At 41.4% G+C, this 17,327-nt stretch overlaps 2 protein-coding genes across 2 annotated transcripts in view; one reads left to right on the top strand and one right to left on the bottom strand.

Annotated features, from left to right (window-relative positions):
* Positions 1-257: 257 nt before the first annotated feature.
* LOC124259623 (solute carrier family 52, riboflavin transporter, member 3-B-like) lies at positions 258-8,150 on the top strand. The gene is given in 6 exon segments (XM_046693791.1): positions 258-347; positions 905-1,068; positions 4,636-5,201; positions 5,743-6,398; positions 6,401-6,661; positions 7,743-8,150. Coding segments are annotated over 4 exon segments (1,377 nt in total). The 5' UTR covers positions 258-347; positions 905-1,068; positions 4,636-4,936; the 3' UTR covers positions 7,938-8,150.
* A 4,218-nt stretch (positions 8,151-12,368) lies between these two features.
* LOC124259628 (dolichyl-diphosphooligosaccharide--protein glycosyltransferase subunit STT3B-like) overlaps positions 12,369-17,327 on the bottom strand; it is a 31,346-nt gene continuing 26,387 nt past the window's right edge. Inside the window, 1 exon segment of the mRNA XM_046693799.1 lies at positions 12,369-16,278. Within this exon segment, the coding sequence (XP_046549755.1) occupies positions 16,198-16,278 (81 nt within the window). The 3' untranslated portion in view covers positions 12,369-16,197.

Below are 17,327 nucleotides of genomic sequence, written 5' to 3'. Positions count from 1 at the left end.
CTAACCACTACACCACGGAGGCGGTCTCACTTTAAAGATGTAAACAAAGTAACAAAGAAAGATTTACGGGCTTTCACACTGCTACATTCACATCCCTATCTGGACATGTTTAGTGAATTCAATACTATACATTTTAAACTAGCTTTTCTGTACTTTAGACGTCCTGTTCTATTTATAGCATCACGACGGTCGCCGGCTTACTGCGCGGGATCCTTCAGTCACTGTACATGTGCCCGCGGCATACTGTGTTTGTTTGTCAGAAGTGAACATGTTATGAATTTACAAGGGCCTGGCCCTAAATTCAAACAACACACTTCTACCAACAGACTCTCTCCCTTTGGTGTTAGGTAAGTTCAAATTGATAAGAAAGGGAAATTATATCGACTTGTTTCTTAACACCTAATGCTATCGTATTCCAGCTATGAAGACGGCTTGAAAATAATTCAGTTTAGACACCAAATGGCGTTTCCGAAACACTATTTGTTGAATAGGTGAGCTTGAATTGAATGTTTGAATTTCTGTGGGGTCGTTGACATCCCCGGCAATGTTTTGTGTACCGCCTGACAGTTTCTTTTTTGTGAAACATTTCTTCTTTACAACTGCAGCCCGATTCATTCACAGGCACGACCCTTTAGAGACCTATTAAATTCTTTAAATTGTATTCGCTGCAGAGCTGTTTCATTAGAGTTCATTCACAAATCCATGACTCACGGTGATGTGAAGGAACGTTGTGAAACAGTAGTTCCATCATTCTGTATCCCCTATCTGTGAAGCTTAATTATATCCTGTTACGTGCATCATAAAATACATTTACACGTGTGTACGCGGGTGGAACGTAAAAAAACCCTTTCTAAAATGTTGCATCAACATGCGTGTCTGAACACAATGACGCACTTTGAACTAGGTTAGGCTGCCCTTTAGAGCACAGCGATCTCGCATGACAGAAGTCACCTGCCGCCTGTAACGAGTTTGCAACAATAAATCTTAACTCATGAAGGCTTAAAGGGTTTTCATAGAGTGACAAGGTGATCACGTCGCAGTCAGCCACGTCTACGATATCAGGTCAAGGTACGTACATCGTTAATAGTAGTAAACATGTTCGCGGGGTATTAGTGGTGATAGAATAAGCACATATGTAAACTGGAAGTTACATAGTTTCAATATCAGGGTTCTCCTTGAGCTCATGTTGCATCAGTCTGACCACGTGACCGACAGGGGTCACCTGGCTGGTCTCAGTTCACGACCCCAACAATCAGCGGTTTAACGTCGAACTCAACAATATTCCAGCTACATGGCGACCGTCTGTCGATCTAAGCCCCTGCCGGATCCAGGATTTTGGAGAAGTGGGGCTGCACATAAAACATGAAGTCCAAAGGTTAGGGTGGAAAGGGTGTGTGTGGTTGAGTGTCATTTCGCCATTACTACTAAGCCAACACGTTATGGTGTATTGACTGCGGTTAGTAAGCATGACTGATTCTGTCACCCCTTGCAGTAAAATAGACCCCTAGTGTACAGTACACAACCCTGTGCACTTTAAAGAACCGACGAATCCGTTGGTATATGACCAGATGGTGGCCACATGAATACGTGCAAACACCTAGTTGCCGGTACAATAACGTGCAGTAAACTTGGACAAAGTACTGTGACTATGTGTCCCAGTCCACCCAGCTGTGAATGGGTACCTCGTAATGATGGGAAATCCACAATAACTCCGTGCCTAGTGGCTGCAAGAGTTGTATGATCCCCAGGGAGTTGAGATTGATATCCAATGATCGAGGGAAAAAGTTGCGTGGATATGTGCGCTATATAAATATCCTATAAAATAATAACTACTCAGAGATTCTGTATCTTCTCCCCATTTGGACCATCATTCATCACCTCTAGCCAGGCAGCCTGGCAAACCTTTAGTCAATGTGTGACAGCTTGCCTCCTGACAGTCAGACGGTAAGGGTGACCAACATGTAAGACCTGCTGACCTCCTCGCTCGTACATAACAAGCTCTGCTCTCTGAAGTGCCATTTTGACTAATCATAATTTGGAAATATTAACGTAAATACCATTTGCATAGTACTTATTTACTTAATCCCCCTGAGAAGTAGATTAAAATGTGTAAATCCAACAGATAGTTCTAACTAATTTGCTTCTCACTTTATTGCTGCGATAACAGCATATTGTTTCTTAAAGAAACATCATCATTTTCTTTGCAAGCACACTGTTTCATGTTAACAATTCAGTTCAGTTATAGGATCTTTCTAATGCTCTTGAAATATATTCTCAGACGAGCTAATTATTTTCAAACGGGGGTTTATGCTGTCCCTATTCGCCTACAGAACTTAGTGAAGGCGAAATGGGATGTAGGCGAAATGAGAACCACATGGCCATCCTATCCCACCGGGTACCCATTCACGATGGGTGAACATAGGTAATTTTGAAACAAATTCACTTGCCTAAGGTGAGACCACATGTGTCACATGTGCTTCATTGTGAGGCAGGGCTGAAGTCCTAGAAACTGTCAGGAGCTAGGCTGCCAAACATGGTCACCCACTCGTGACCTATGCACATATACGATTTAATTTGTCGTTTTTTGTGTATCCAGTTCTTGTGTATTTTGTTTATATAATATATGTAATGGTGAGGTATTAATAAAAGCAAAGGTTTGCTTGTTTACGAAACCAGATTATTTTGGAATAAAGATATGTTTAAACCATTTTCCGTGAACAATGTTGCTTAACTTCAACTGATTTGAGACCCGGGCTCAATGCATAAGAACACACACCGCCACCTTTACGTTGAGACCGCTGATAAATAATTTTTCGGAACTTGTCGAAGGGTCCTTTTTAATAATGTGATTTTCTGTTTCGTATAGTCAGTTACGAAATTCATAACAAAAAACCCCACATGAAACGTGGATATTTTCAAATGCATAGAAGTTTCATTAACAAAGCGCCTTTGAGCAGCTGAGCCGGAAATTGTCATAGATAATAATATTGAAATTCTCCAAAGGCATTTAGAAGTTGGGGTAGTAATACAAGACAAATTTAATGGATAACAACTGCTTGGTTTATTTTTCACAACGTTTCTGGGCTAGTGCTTGCCCCTTCTTCAGGTGAATGGTGATAGTGAACAGTACAGTATATATATATATATATATATATGTACAGGAAGCCTTGTTCAATATCACCATTATTCACCTGAAGAAGGGGCAAGAACTAGCCCAGAAACGTTGTGAAATATAAACCAAGAAGTTATTATCCATAAGATTTGTCTTGTATGATAATAATATTGTCACGAATTTCATAAACCCCCCCTCTCCACCTTTTTGTCCTGAAAGTTTATTAAATGACCATTGAAACGGGTGAAAATAAACTATGCTTTCTCAAAAAGCTGTATCAGCCCCTGGTCATTTGTAATGCGCTTGATTCCACAACACTTGGCCCTGCTCTGAGCACTAACATCCGACAGTCAGTACCGAAGAAAGAGGAATGTCTTTAGGTGAGATTTAAAGGCGAGAGAGTTGGAGCAGATTTAATGTCTGTAGGGAAAGAGTTCCACAGGAAAGTAGCTGAATGTTTGAAGGATCTATGACCGAAAGTTTTGAGTATATGGAGGCACAACAAGAAGTGATTGGTCAGCAGATCTGAGATTCCTCTGTCAAACGTAGGGTGAGACAAGGGCTTGGAGATAGAGTGGAGCAGTTCCATTAGTGCTTGGTAGGTTAGGGTTAAAATCTTAAACTCTGATTCTCAACTAGTGCAGGGACTTCAATCCAGGCTGGATATGACTTGTTAGTTTTGTGCGGGTGACAATCCTGGCGGCGGTGTTCTGCAGCTTCTGCAGTCTGTGAAGTTGGTCGTTGGTAATACCAATCAAGAGACTGTTGAACTAGTCTAACCACGACAACACCAAGGATCTCATCAGTGTAGCTGTGGTGTTTCTGATGCATCGGTGTCTCATCGATGACTACTGTTCGAATTCCATCATGGCACGACCATTATTTATTATTGCATTACTGTATTAGTGCGGTGGTACATGTGTTTGCCCGTCGAACTCATCCAGTGTTCGATTCCCGTTATGAATTTATCTGATATTTATTACCCAAGTTATTAAATATAGTCCAACGGATAGCCCAGTAGAAAGGCATTATTTCGTCTGTGATACCCACCCTGTGTACTTCCCGTCATGGGCTTCTGTGTCCTTTGAGAACGTTAGTGGTAAACACGAGTGCTTCATACACCTTCCACGTGCATTAACATATACAGAGGCTTTGCATTAGCATTTATAATATACCCAGATCCTAGAGAATATATTAAAACAGAGTCCAATAAACAATCGAGTCTAGATTACAATGGGCCCCTTTGGGTTACATATTGCTCTTTAAAAATATATATATATATAAGGTATATATTAAAAAGAGCAATATTAGAATATAACCCTACATACATACATACATACATACATACATACATACATACATACATACATACATACATATAAAACGGGAATACATAACCCATTATATATATATATATATATATATATATAGAGAGAGAGAGAGAGAGAGAGAGAGAGAGATTAGTATTGCTTGTGTTTAATGTCAGTCGATATTAATAACTACGTGTCCGTATCTTATTACAGGCTCAAGACAAAAGTGGTGTGATTATTCATCCAAGCCGAATGTCTGTGCTCTGAAGTGAACGGGGTATCTCTCGGTCGTAGGCGATACCTTAATCGTAATCACGGTGAGCAGAAGCAAAACGTTTTCCACCTACGCCCGTCATTGACATGCCCGTAATGATCGTAGGTGATAATCCGTAGCCACCACCAGCGCACCTGAATACTTGAACTCATTGAAGTGTGGATCTTCAAATGTGAATATTTATCTTACGTGGAGAACAAAAGGCTCACTAAGTTACTGATTACAGAAGTGAATGTAAAGATGGGGCTGAGACAACTATTGTCCGAGAGCAAACTGTTGGTTCACTTCCTGGTGTGTTGTTTTGGCATCGCTTCCTGGGTGGACATCAATGGGGTGTGGGTGGAGCTGCCCCTCCTGGTGACCACCCTGCCGGAGGGTTGGACCCTTCCGTCCTACATCATCATCATCAGTCAGGTGGCTAACATTGGACCAATCACATTCGCCGTTCTGGTTTACTGTTACAAAGACGCCAAACTGGAAAACCCCGTATCGGCGCTCATTATTGGTGAGTAATAGCTCCTTGGTTCGTTACTGTTGTTCCATCGTTCGTTACTGCGTCTCCACGGTTCGTTACTACACAGTTATGGTTCTTTGTCTAAGTGTTACGGGCTGTTTTAAATAGAATTCAGACTTGTTATGTTCAAGCTGTGTGCCAAACAACGTTTATTATGTACATCTAGCAATCAATTAACATAAACAATTTAATTAAATGAACTTAGGATATACATGCTTATGACAAACACCACTGCGGTCTTTGCTCCAACGAGTTGACGGGCCGTGGGGTAGCCTAGTGGTATAAACGTTCGCTCGTCACGCCAAAGGCCTGGATTCGATTCGCCACAAGAGTAAAATGCGTGAAACCCATTTCTGATGTACCCCGTCATGATATTGCTGGAATATTGTTTAGAGCGGCGTAAAAATAAACTCCAAAGTGTTGACAAGCCATGAAAGGCTGTTCAAAGCGGCATGTAACCCGACTCAAAAGCTCAGTAAAACTGAATGAGTTTTAGATGTTATTGCTTCTAATAAAGACACATCTGTTTCAGTGATAGGCATGGCCTCCTGTATGCTGCTGGCGTTCTTCTGGAAGGAGACGACGGTAGTTGCAGGAGAACCTCACTCCACAGCCCTGCTCGCCCTCAACTTGGTCCTGGCTCTGGTGGACTGCACCTCGTCCCTTGCCTTCCTGGCCTTCATGGCGAGCCTGAAGCCACACTATCTACCCACCTTCTTCATCGGGGAGGGCCTCAGTGGACTGATACCGGGCCTGACAGCTCTAGGCCAAGGTGCCGGAAGTATCAGTTGCGCAAACGGAAGTCACGTGTCGTCCAACTTCACAAACGGGACCTGGTACAACGAGACGGTCGCGTCTTCGTATCCGGTGTTCGGAACTCCCCGCTTTTCGGTCCAAGTCTTCTTTTTTATTTTATTTGGTCTCATGGTCCTGTCGTTGATGTCGTTTATTCTCCTGAACTATCTTCCTTACTGCAAGAGCGAACGGGTTGCGAAATACGTGTTAGAGATCAACACTGTTAATGAAGAGAGTCGTAAGAACGCATATACTGCGTGCAATCCCATATATGAGTCTGACAAGTTCAAAGGAGAGACGTCACAGCAGTCAGTCACAACGAAAACCCCGAACAAAGTGATATCTCCACGCCGACCTTCTGTTTCCTCCTTGCCCAAACAATCCTCATTAATATGCTCATCACCAGCTTCCTTCTGTCAGTGCAATCGTACACCAGCATCCCCTACGGCCTTGACACCTACCACCTCGTGGCCATCATCACTAACATCGCCAACCCCGTCGCTTGTTTTTTCAGTCTCGCGTTGCCTGTCACGGGCACCATCGCCATCTCCATCCTCAGCTTCAGCGGGACCGGCTTCGGCATCTATCTGATTGTCGTGGCTGCCATGAGCCCGCATCCTCCTCTGTACGACGTCGAGGCAGGGGGAGCCATTGTGGTAATTAATACGAGGATTGATGGATGGATGGATGGATGGGTGGGTGGGTGGGTGGGTGGGTGAGTGAGTGTGGAATGCGTGAGTGGAAATCTAAAGAGTGAGTGAGTGAGTGTATCACCGTGAGTGGTGTTAGTCCAGTGGAGTGAGTACGTTGAGTGAGTGAGGAGTGCGAGTCTTGAGATCCAAGGGTAATTTACAGGAATGCGAGTCTTGGAAATCTTGCTTTCAAGAGAATTACAGTAATCTGTATCACCGTGAGTCGTGTTATGGAAGAATACAAGTTACCTTCTTGGGGAAACACAAACACACACAAAAGGTGGGGAAAGACCATTGCTTAAAATTGATGGTATCTGCTGTGCAGAGTTGCATCCCTTTTCTTTGACAAAAAATGTCATTGGCAAGATTCAGGAAAAGCATGATAAATATGCGGACCTCGCCTTTGAAATGTCTCGCTTGCATCCCAAGTACACTGTCGCCAGGTTCCCCATTGTTCTCGGTGCCCTTGGTTTGGTACCTCCTGATCTCTTGGCGCAGATCAGGAGAGTGCCCGGGTTCTCCACTGGGAGTACAGCCCTTCTGACACTCTGGGTAATGCAGAAGGCTGCAGTGTTGGGGAGCCTTCATATTCTCCGGAAAGTTCTTGGTGGGTTTGACTAGGCAGCGTTTCCTGGGAGAAGTCCCATTCGCTGTCTGGGCTGCGTGTAGAGGGGGCGAGGACCCTGAGCTGATGATGAGCCTTACCAGTCTGACTGTGCCAGGATCACCCGAACCCTCTCTGCTGCATACTATCTTTAATCTGTAAAACATACTGTGGGTATTTATATAGCGCTACATCCAGGTACTAATACCCGCTCATGGCGCTACAATACTATAGGAGAAAGAGTCAGGATACCGCTGTGCAGAGTTGCATCCCTTTTCTGTGTCAGGATACCCTTGTAAACAAGTAATCTGCCACACCGTGATAGAAAATAATTAGCGGTCAAAGCCTTTTCAAAGTGCAGCCAAACTTTCCCAGTACATTGATCTCATCCAAAAATATTATTGCTAATATTGTTTTGAATGTCTTCCAATTTGTTTTCAGATAACATCGTGGGCAATGGCGTCCTTCCTTCTTACCTACGCTAAAGTGTCCATTGCTGGTCGACTGAGACAGGGTGGACGCCAACCGCTGATATGGTACGGAGCCTTTACCCAAACTGGGGCGCTGATAGGCGCCATCGCCGCCTTCCTGGTCGTCAACATCTTCAAGCTTCTACAGGACGCTCCTTACTGCTGACGTGTGCGTGTGCGTGAGTGTGTGCGTTTACGTACAGGCCGATTAAGACGCGACGATTATCTGCACACAGGGGCTTGTGACGCAAAAAACAAAATGGCATCAAGGTATATATTGTCACGGACCTCGGCTTCGCACAGAATAAAAGGACTACATTTAGTCATTGTAGTGGTAAGACCCGGTCAGTGAAAACATAAACCGTATATCCTCCAATAAGCGCCTGGTGGCTTATTTTTTCAACGGAGTTCCAGAACTTGCGCTTATTAGAGGCCCGGCGCTTTTGCGCTTACTGGAAGTGTTAGTAAGCTGCTTTACTCCCGGCGCTTACTAGAGGCCCGGCGCTTATTAGGGTATCTTCCCATAAGACAGACCTCCCAAAAGACAGACCGCTTAAAACAACACATTTTATGGTTGGTTGCATAAGGCTTAATGAAGCTGTACCCTTGATAATAATGGTATGTGTCCAGATGAAAAGACAACATTAGGTATTAACTATAGTTTTATCAATTCATGTAATGAATTATGATTTTTAAATTGAGACATATTGCATCAACATATATGTACATCAACATTTATTTGCCAGATCACATTTACTTGTGAATATTATCAAAAACAATAATTTATATATACATGTACCTATCAAGTATATGAGACCAAGCACCATAATATTTTACATCACATGTTTGTCAGTGTACAGATAACACTTATTAGAAAGTCACTTGAACATCATCATTTTTCCTTTCACCTTGCTCTTGGCATACAGGTCATCTGGAAGGTTGATCGGAAAAAGTCACGGAACAAAAGTCATGGGAAAATTAACTATTATAAAACATGTTTATACTGAATTTTATAAATACTATTTCACTTTCATTTTCAGTAATAAATACATCCTGTTCTCCAGTTATTTGCAAAAACTAATTCAACAACATGTAAATAAGCTTATTGAGGACCAGCTTGGTATCTTCATGATTGTTGATATTGCAAAAAACTTTGAATGTGTTTGACCAGTATTGTAAAGAATGGAAACATAGTGTGAATTTAGATGTCAGTGATGAACTTCACTTTTTATTATACTGTCCAGCACTAAATGCCCTCAGAAATCAATTTCTTCCCCAATGTTTCTGTAAACATCTTACTATTGAAAAATGTGTTTATCTAATGAAATGTGATTATTCACCACCTAACTCTAAAGTTGCCAAATTTATCAAAACTGGACTTTGCTCAATATTTCAATATGTATCAATATGCTGTATGTTCCCTGTGTCACTACATGTGATTTTTTTACAATAAAAATTTCGGTTCTATTCTGTTCTGTTCAGTAAAAGGATTAGTAATATGTTTTGAGAAGGGCACAGGAGATAGGAGTGTGTTGTTACTATACTCTGTAGTGACTCTGGGTCAGCTCACTACTTAAATAGGGGTGGACAGCATGGCTCTGCTAATTAGTGTACTCATTGAGTCTGTCTTATGGGAGGTCTGTCTTTTGGGAGGTTTGTCATTTGGGAGTGAAATACGGTACCTTGTTTACAGTCGTTTCTGGCGTCACAATTTCCTGACAGTGTGTATCTACACCGAGTTTCGGAAACCAGAAGACGTCATTGGTTTGAAATGCCATGAATTTCACGATTTTCATCATATATTCAAACAAACTATTTGCGGCATTTGTTGACATGTGTTGAGGGACTTGAATCACATGAACACTTTCCCCTATCATTCTATATGTGTTTATATATAGTATGTATTCAATAATCAAACCTGTGGCTGGCTAGAATCAGTTGTTCAGCGGACACACTCAACGTCGCACGCGACGCCGGAAGGAGTGTCGAGTACGCACAAACGTTCAGAATGGACGCAGAAAAATAAATATTACTTCCCGTGGGGTGCAAATAAAATTCATTATATCATTTCCTTGACAAGAAATATAGTGAGCTAGTGAGTATGGTTTTACGCAATATTCCAGCAATGTCACGGCGGGGAACACCAGAAAATGGGCTTCACACACTGTACCTACGTGGGGTATCGAACTCGGGTCTTCGGCGTGACGAGCGAACGTTTTAACGACTAGGCTACCCCGCCGCCCTCGACAAGAAATATAAGATTCCTGTGGTTAAAATATTGAATAGTCTTACCTAACAGAACACCATTTCATTACTTGCAGGACTCTCATATTTCCTGCAAGGTCCCTTGAAATTTACCACAGCAATCAATAACCTTGCCATATGATGACCGCATGAATATATTCGATCCAACAAAATACTCAATATTCATGACCTATTCCGACATGTGCAGAAGTACTAATGTCCTTGAATATACACCTACATAAATGCAAACAATACTGAAGTCAGTTCTTAAATGTTTCTTGTGAAATAGAATATATAAGCGTAATGCCCAGAAACAGGTCTAACATGTAGAACTTGTCTAAATCCAAAAAAGAGAGAGGAATATTATACCGAACAGATTGTTGTGATGTATTAAAAAGTATTAACAAAAGAAATGCATTCTTCACATCAACATGACTATGATATACATGTACTACACAATTTTAAGTTTTGTTTGACGGGAGACTTTTGTTCCAAAAAAGATACTGTAAACTAGCACAACGGAGAAAAAAACCCGAAATGATCATGACTTCCTAACCAGGACATTGGTTTCTTGGACCCTGTCATAGTCTGTCATACACCATGAAGCAAATATATCCAAGAAAGCCCACGCAAGTCTAGAAAAAATGGATTGAAGAAACCAGCGAAAAGGCAGCACTTGCTTGTCAACACGCACGCACGCACACAGTTTGCTGTATATCCACGGGATTTCATTCTGCACTGGGATAGCTTCACCTGTTTCAATGAATGAACAGACCCAAGGTCACAAATCAGTTTTTAAAGTTAAGCAACATGGCTCACGGAGAGTTCTTGGATGGGTGACCATGTTTGGCAGCTTGACTTTAAAGGACTTCAGCCCTGTCCCACAAGGAAGCACGTGGCAAGTGCGTTTGTTGTATTGGAATCAGTTGTTCAGAGACATTAAGTTTTATCAAGTTGAGTGCAACTCGCTGCTCACAGTAATTTTGGTATCAGGGGGAATAACTCTAATTAGGGACGTTATGAGCGGAAGTTGAAGGTTGAGAGAAAACCCCGCGGTCTGCGTCAAGTGATAGTTCTGAAGGTTTGTTTTGCTGAAAAAGGCAGGTTAAAGTCTGTATTCGCCAGGAATGGTTCGCTTAACGTTTCAAATCACTTTAATCTATTACTCGCGAATGTTATGCTTGAGTTTCATCGCAGTTACATCTAATTTTCATGAGTGCTTCATCACGTCGCAACTGACTTTCATCTGTGTTGGAACTGTTTTGTAACAGTGGAGTTCTGGATTAAACAATTGAGACTTCGAGTTGATATTCCATTAATACGAAGAGGCTAAGCCACACACCCACATCGCAAAACAATACATTTGTTTAACATTGCCTCTGTTCACCCAGCAGAAAATGGGTACCTGGTAGGATGTCTATGATTACACAATGCCATTTAGAAATGGTGGGATGTCATGAATATTAACCTTCTACCGCCAGCTTGGGTTATCCAGGGTAATAATGTCCATTATATTGTACGCTCTTAAAGCATGCCCTTGCGATTGATGCTCATGCCGTTGATCACTGAATTGTCTGGTTCAGACTCAATTATAGACCACTGCCATATAGCTGGAATATTGCCGAGTGCTATGTTAAACAATAAACAAAGCATACATTGGCGTCACAAATTGGACCCATGTGTGGAATTGAACCCCACATGCCACTTTAACCACTATGCTACCCTACTGACCCACCGTCAGGAAGTTTTACATAAAGATACACATCAATAGCCATGACGCTGGTAAGATGCTGATGTTAACATATATACGTAATTAACGACCACGACGAAACTTTGTCATTCTATGACATTCTATACATAAAGATATGAAATAACTGTGATGTTCTCAATGTCCTGCGCATGTTTCAATACACTTGTTTGGATTGTAGTCATGAGGATGCCAAGATGACTGACTGACTGAGTTTGGCTTTACGCTGCTTTTAGCAATATTCCAGCAACATCACGGCGGGGGACACCAGAAATGGGCTTCACACGTTGTACCCATGTGGGGATTCGAACCAGGGTCTTCAGCGTGACGATGCCAAGATGAAGTCTCATCCTCAGCAAGATCATTTGGAGTGACTGAGTGAATGAGTGAGTATGGTTTAATGCCACTTCTAGCAATATTCCAGCAATATCAGAGTGGGGGACACCAGAAATGGGTTTCACACTGAGGAATATGAGGAATCGAACCCGGGTCTTCAGCATGATGAGCAAAGACTTTAACCACTAGGCTACCCCACCTCCCGAAGATCATCTAGAAGTCGAGACACTACCTTATGACTCTGCATTGACAAACAAAAAAATCAAGATGTACACATTTACAATTTATTTTTTTCATTGGGTTTTATATGCATAAAATTATCCCACAAATATACAGTTATCCATAGTCACCATGTACATTACGAGTCATCAACACCTAGCAACAATCATTCAAAACAAACAGTTTGTAATTAGCAACATGCTAAAATAACAGACATTAGAGTGCTAGCTTGCTGATCCTTGCATGATTTGAGAAATTTCATCAAACCAATCTACATATCTTAAAGTCAGGACTAGGAAAATGATCACCATCAAAGGGCTGTAACGATTCACTTCATTGTAATATGATATATATCATGATAGTAAAAGTGAATACTTATCTGAATAGTATGTTTGTCATTTGATAATATCTGGATAGTAAGGGCACTATGAAACATCTTGATTGTAAGCTTGCAATGTGTTCTTAATGGTTAGTTTGCAATGCGACACCTCAATGCTAAGGTTGCAGTGACTCCTGAGTGAGACACGTATATCTATGATATGCTTGCCCTTCCCGATATGATGCATGGAAAATGTTATGGACACAAATTCCATCATTCAATAAGCTGAAGTAGAAATGACTCAAAACAACAGCTTGAGACCTGTTTTACGTACCAGTAGAAGCATTTTACAAAAAAGCCTGTCTTTTTACATGTTGCTTTTTACACACAAGCATATGACTTTCTACTGACACATGATCATAAGTATCGTGATGCCAGTACACTGAATCAGTGAATCGTTACATCCCCAATTAGCTTCACACTGAACGAGAGGACAGCACAGATACACGGCTAGTTACTACAAAATGGAGCAAATCAACTGAATCAACTTACAACTTTATCAGGATATAATTATGATGTTATCAATGAAAACAATACTGAACCCTGTGAGCGCAGAATGAAGAATGGTGATGCTTTTGATTAAAGTTGTTTTGAAATACTTCTGAACCATAGCTCAAACTGGAGGTCCCTCCCCTCACCTGGTGGAAATCTTGGAAAGCCACTTTCAACAATATTTCAATCAAGTATATAAGGAGTCTACACCCTCAAAGTTGGAGGCAATGTCAAAGCAATTAATGTCACTAGACTCTGTCGGCTTTGGTAGAACGCTGTAACATAAGTACCCTGTTTCATGGCCTGAGTTACAAGAACTTCAGCATTGAACACTAATTTGGTTTTCAAGGTGTGCGCAAAAGCAGCATCTACATCAACACTCCTGTATCAATGCTAATTGGGGCTGTACACACCACGTCACCACGACCATACTTCGACACTATGTCACCATGACCTTACTTTGACACTATGTCACCATGACCTTACTTCAACACTAGGGTGGTACAAGAAGCTTCCCTGGTGGAGGATGAACAAAGTCAATAATATTTTAATTATGACTTTTGTGGAATGATTTACAGATACCGAAATATGAAGAAAATAAATGCTTACAAGCTATCAGAAGTTGATCTGAACAAACGCCCCCTAACTCAATAAATCTGCTTATAGCATTAATAACTATTACCAATATGGTCCTTGGCCATACTACTCAACTTTAGCTAAGGATCAAAGTAGTCACTCTCAAAGGTGTGGGCCTTAGCAAACATTGAGTAGTATACGAACAGTATGAAGTCACAATGTGGCCACATCCCTATAAAACATACCAGAACTGGTAACAGGCAGATGGAGCTTGTCAAGGTAATCTGCATATATGACACAAATATCTCAGAAAAATGTTTCTAACAATAAAATATACATTCACAACAAAAACAAGCAAACTGCTTGAAGAAGAACCTATTTGCTAACCTGAGATTTGTGGCTACCATGACATGAAAAGTAATAGCTGACTTGATTTGGAAGAACTTTTCAATAGAGCTGGCAGTCTCCAGGCTTTCCACTAAGTGTCCTGTGAGAGTGTAATTCTAGTTTGGTGTTAAACTGGGTACATGTATACCATAAGTGGATATCGAAGTCCAACAATGGACTTGGCACAAAGCAGAAATGTCTTCTGATTACCGACAGACTTGTTGCTTATAGTTATTAATACTAACCTAAGAAAGGGACATTACTGCTATGAAGATTCACAAAAATATCTCCTGAAATAATCATGATCCATAATTGTTTTGGCAAGAATATATCAAGAAGAGTGAATGCAAGATAAAAGAACCCAAAGAAGGCGGCTATGGCATTTGTCACTTCTTTGAAACCAGCAAGCACTGTAACATGCAGATAAACCAAGGATCATAACCAGAGCGTATCTGGGATTCGAACTCATGATCAGAGGATCATCCCTAAAAAGGGGCGTAACTCTGCAAAGTGAAGTCTAGTCACTGAGCCAACAGGGCCATCCATTCCCCCTATACCTTTGAACACTCTCTGTAAGCAAGTCTGAGTAAGCACACCCTGACAGCAGAGATCAATTTACATGACGTCAGTGCTTCAGGCAGGTACCAAAGTCAATAACTAATACCTGGAGAATCCACAAAAGATTTGCTCTTCCATATTCATATCAGCTGCATCAGTGCACATGGTTGAACGCATGTATTCCTGTTATACTGTAGGACTTTTGTTAATTACCTACCCCATTCTGCCTAAAACAATTCAAATTGATCTCATTCATGTTTTTAGCATGTACAGAAAGTCTCAAGTGTCTAAGGTCCTCATGCAATGCAATATCAAATGAGACACCAGCTCAGTATTTCAATCTGATCATTGTAAACCAAAAATGATGATAGGAACATCCTCGTCTCAACATGTGGAAGTGCAATCATTAAGGTAAGTTACTCTCCTTAACAGACAGGTGTCTTGTTTACTGAGCGATCAATGCCATAATGGTACAACCAGGTAGTCAACAAATCATGTTAAAAGGGCTTTTGGGGGATCAGCTTCAAACAGCTGCTACCATGAGGGCTTGTATTTATTACATGTAATTAAAATGGGATCTCTCATATCACCAGGTAGGGCTCCAAAAGACTAGTCATTGCTGAGCATGAAACACAGCATACATCTCAGAGAAAAATAAATCTTGAATAAGGAACATGCTTCTAAAATGTCACCTCAAAAGATGTTTGAAAGAGTAGCGAAAGCATTGGACTGACGATACATGAAAGCAAATTGACAGTCTTGAATCAGTCCCAATACCACATACTCTGTTATTGCTCTGGAAGTGTGGTCAGGGGATTTCAACTCAAGGCATAGATGGACAGGAAGATGGCACTATGCTGAAGCACTGATGCCGTACAGACAGGACATGAGAAGGATGATCAACTGATACAACAGCGGCTAGCATGAGGCTTTGAGATGTGGTCAGGTTCTGCAGAGGTGTGAGAGCTTGTTATTTTCTTATGACCATAATGTAAGATGAAAAGATGTCAGCACCATTGGCATAGAATTCACAGAAAAATAACAGCTATCTTACCAGGAAACTACTGTAAAATTAATAAATTTGGGTTCTAAAATTTGTTTTTGACAAGTCTTCATGCCATGAGTTTTAAGACAGAGGACCAAATTGATAGATTACATAGTAGGAGTTGGCCTCCTTCACAATCAGACTGCTAGTGGAGATTAAGCTTAGCACTTTCACATCTCAACAACCACAACTAAATCTCAGGTCCAGAATATCTCTCTCGATATCTGGCCATTGTAACAATGATCCGTGTAAAGGGAGGTTACTCTGGAGCAATATCCTCCAAAGGGAGACCACTCACCCATCATATACACACACACATTCATATAATACACCCACACTGACAATCATAACATTATCTTCACCACTGATGACAAACTGATCTGTTCGTGGTGTTTGACCCTCATAATTGAAGGGCAGGTAACACCCTGCAGAGTCCCAAAGAGTTATGTTTTCTTGGATTTCTTCACGCCGCCTTTTTTCACAACGGGCTTGTACTTGATTGATCCAGGTCTTTTCTTATTTGTCTGAAAGGGAAGTGGAAAAATATTAGTAAAGATATAAGAAATTTTCTCAAGACGTTACAATATCAGGAATTTATTATTATTTTTATTTATTATTGACATGATTATTTATGACATTGTTATGGTGAATATGGTTTCATATTGGTTCTTGAGACATTCAAGCTATATTTGCAGGTACGGGTGTACCCAGTTGTTGGATGCTCGATAATTCTCAGGGCAGAGCTCTGTCCTTAGGCACACAAGAAGCCTGCAAGCTAGGATCAAATACAACTCTGTCTCAATCTTGTTTCTAAGGTTGTCAGCACTAGGGCTTTTCTCCAACATGAAGCTGACATGCTGTGTTATTACTGTAATACTGTTCAAAGAAGTGATAAGCCCAACTCATTCAGTCACTCAGCCATCTCATGACAGGCACAGAAGAAGGCCCTAAACAAATGGTTTCCAAGTGAGACTCTGAACCAGGTTCCATCAATCTGACTGAACTGAGTGAATGAACGATGAGACAGTATCATGAGACATCTGACATGGATTTAGACACTAGAGAGAGTGAATGAGTGAGGTTTGATTTCAAGCCACTTTTAGCAATATTCCAGCAATGTCACTGTCTGGGACACCAGAAATGGGCTTCACACATTGTACCCATGTGGGGAATCGAACCTGGGATTTTGGTGTGACAGGCGAACACCTTAACCACTACGCTACCCCTCTGCCCCTTTAGACATTAGAGGTGAGGTGAGGTGAAATTGGGTTTAACGTCGTGCTTGAGAATATTTCGCTCATATGACGATGTGCATGTGTGTGTGTATGTATATGTGCGGCTGCTTGTACTAGCCCAGACTTTAGCTGGTTTTATAGTGCTGGCCCACTGAGATACCATGCCGCAGTGAAGCATGAATACCCCACTCAGACACGTTATACTGACTCCGAGACGACCAGTCCTCGTTGTACCCATTAATGCCGAGTGCCAGGCAGGGACCAACAAGTACCATATTTTAACGTCTTTTGGTATGACGCAGTCGGGGATCGAACCCGCGACCTTCCGCTCTCCGGGC

Source organism: Haliotis rubra, unplaced genomic scaffold (assembly GCF_003918875.1).
Source record: "Haliotis rubra isolate DU_JTF1 unplaced genomic scaffold, ASM391887v1 Scf73, whole genome shotgun sequence".
In the NCBI taxonomy this organism is placed as follows: Eukaryota; Metazoa; Mollusca; class Gastropoda; order Lepetellida; family Haliotidae; genus Haliotis; species Haliotis rubra.
The sequence above is the reverse complement of the archived record's forward strand: the minus strand, read 5'-3'. Positions and strand labels throughout refer to the sequence as shown.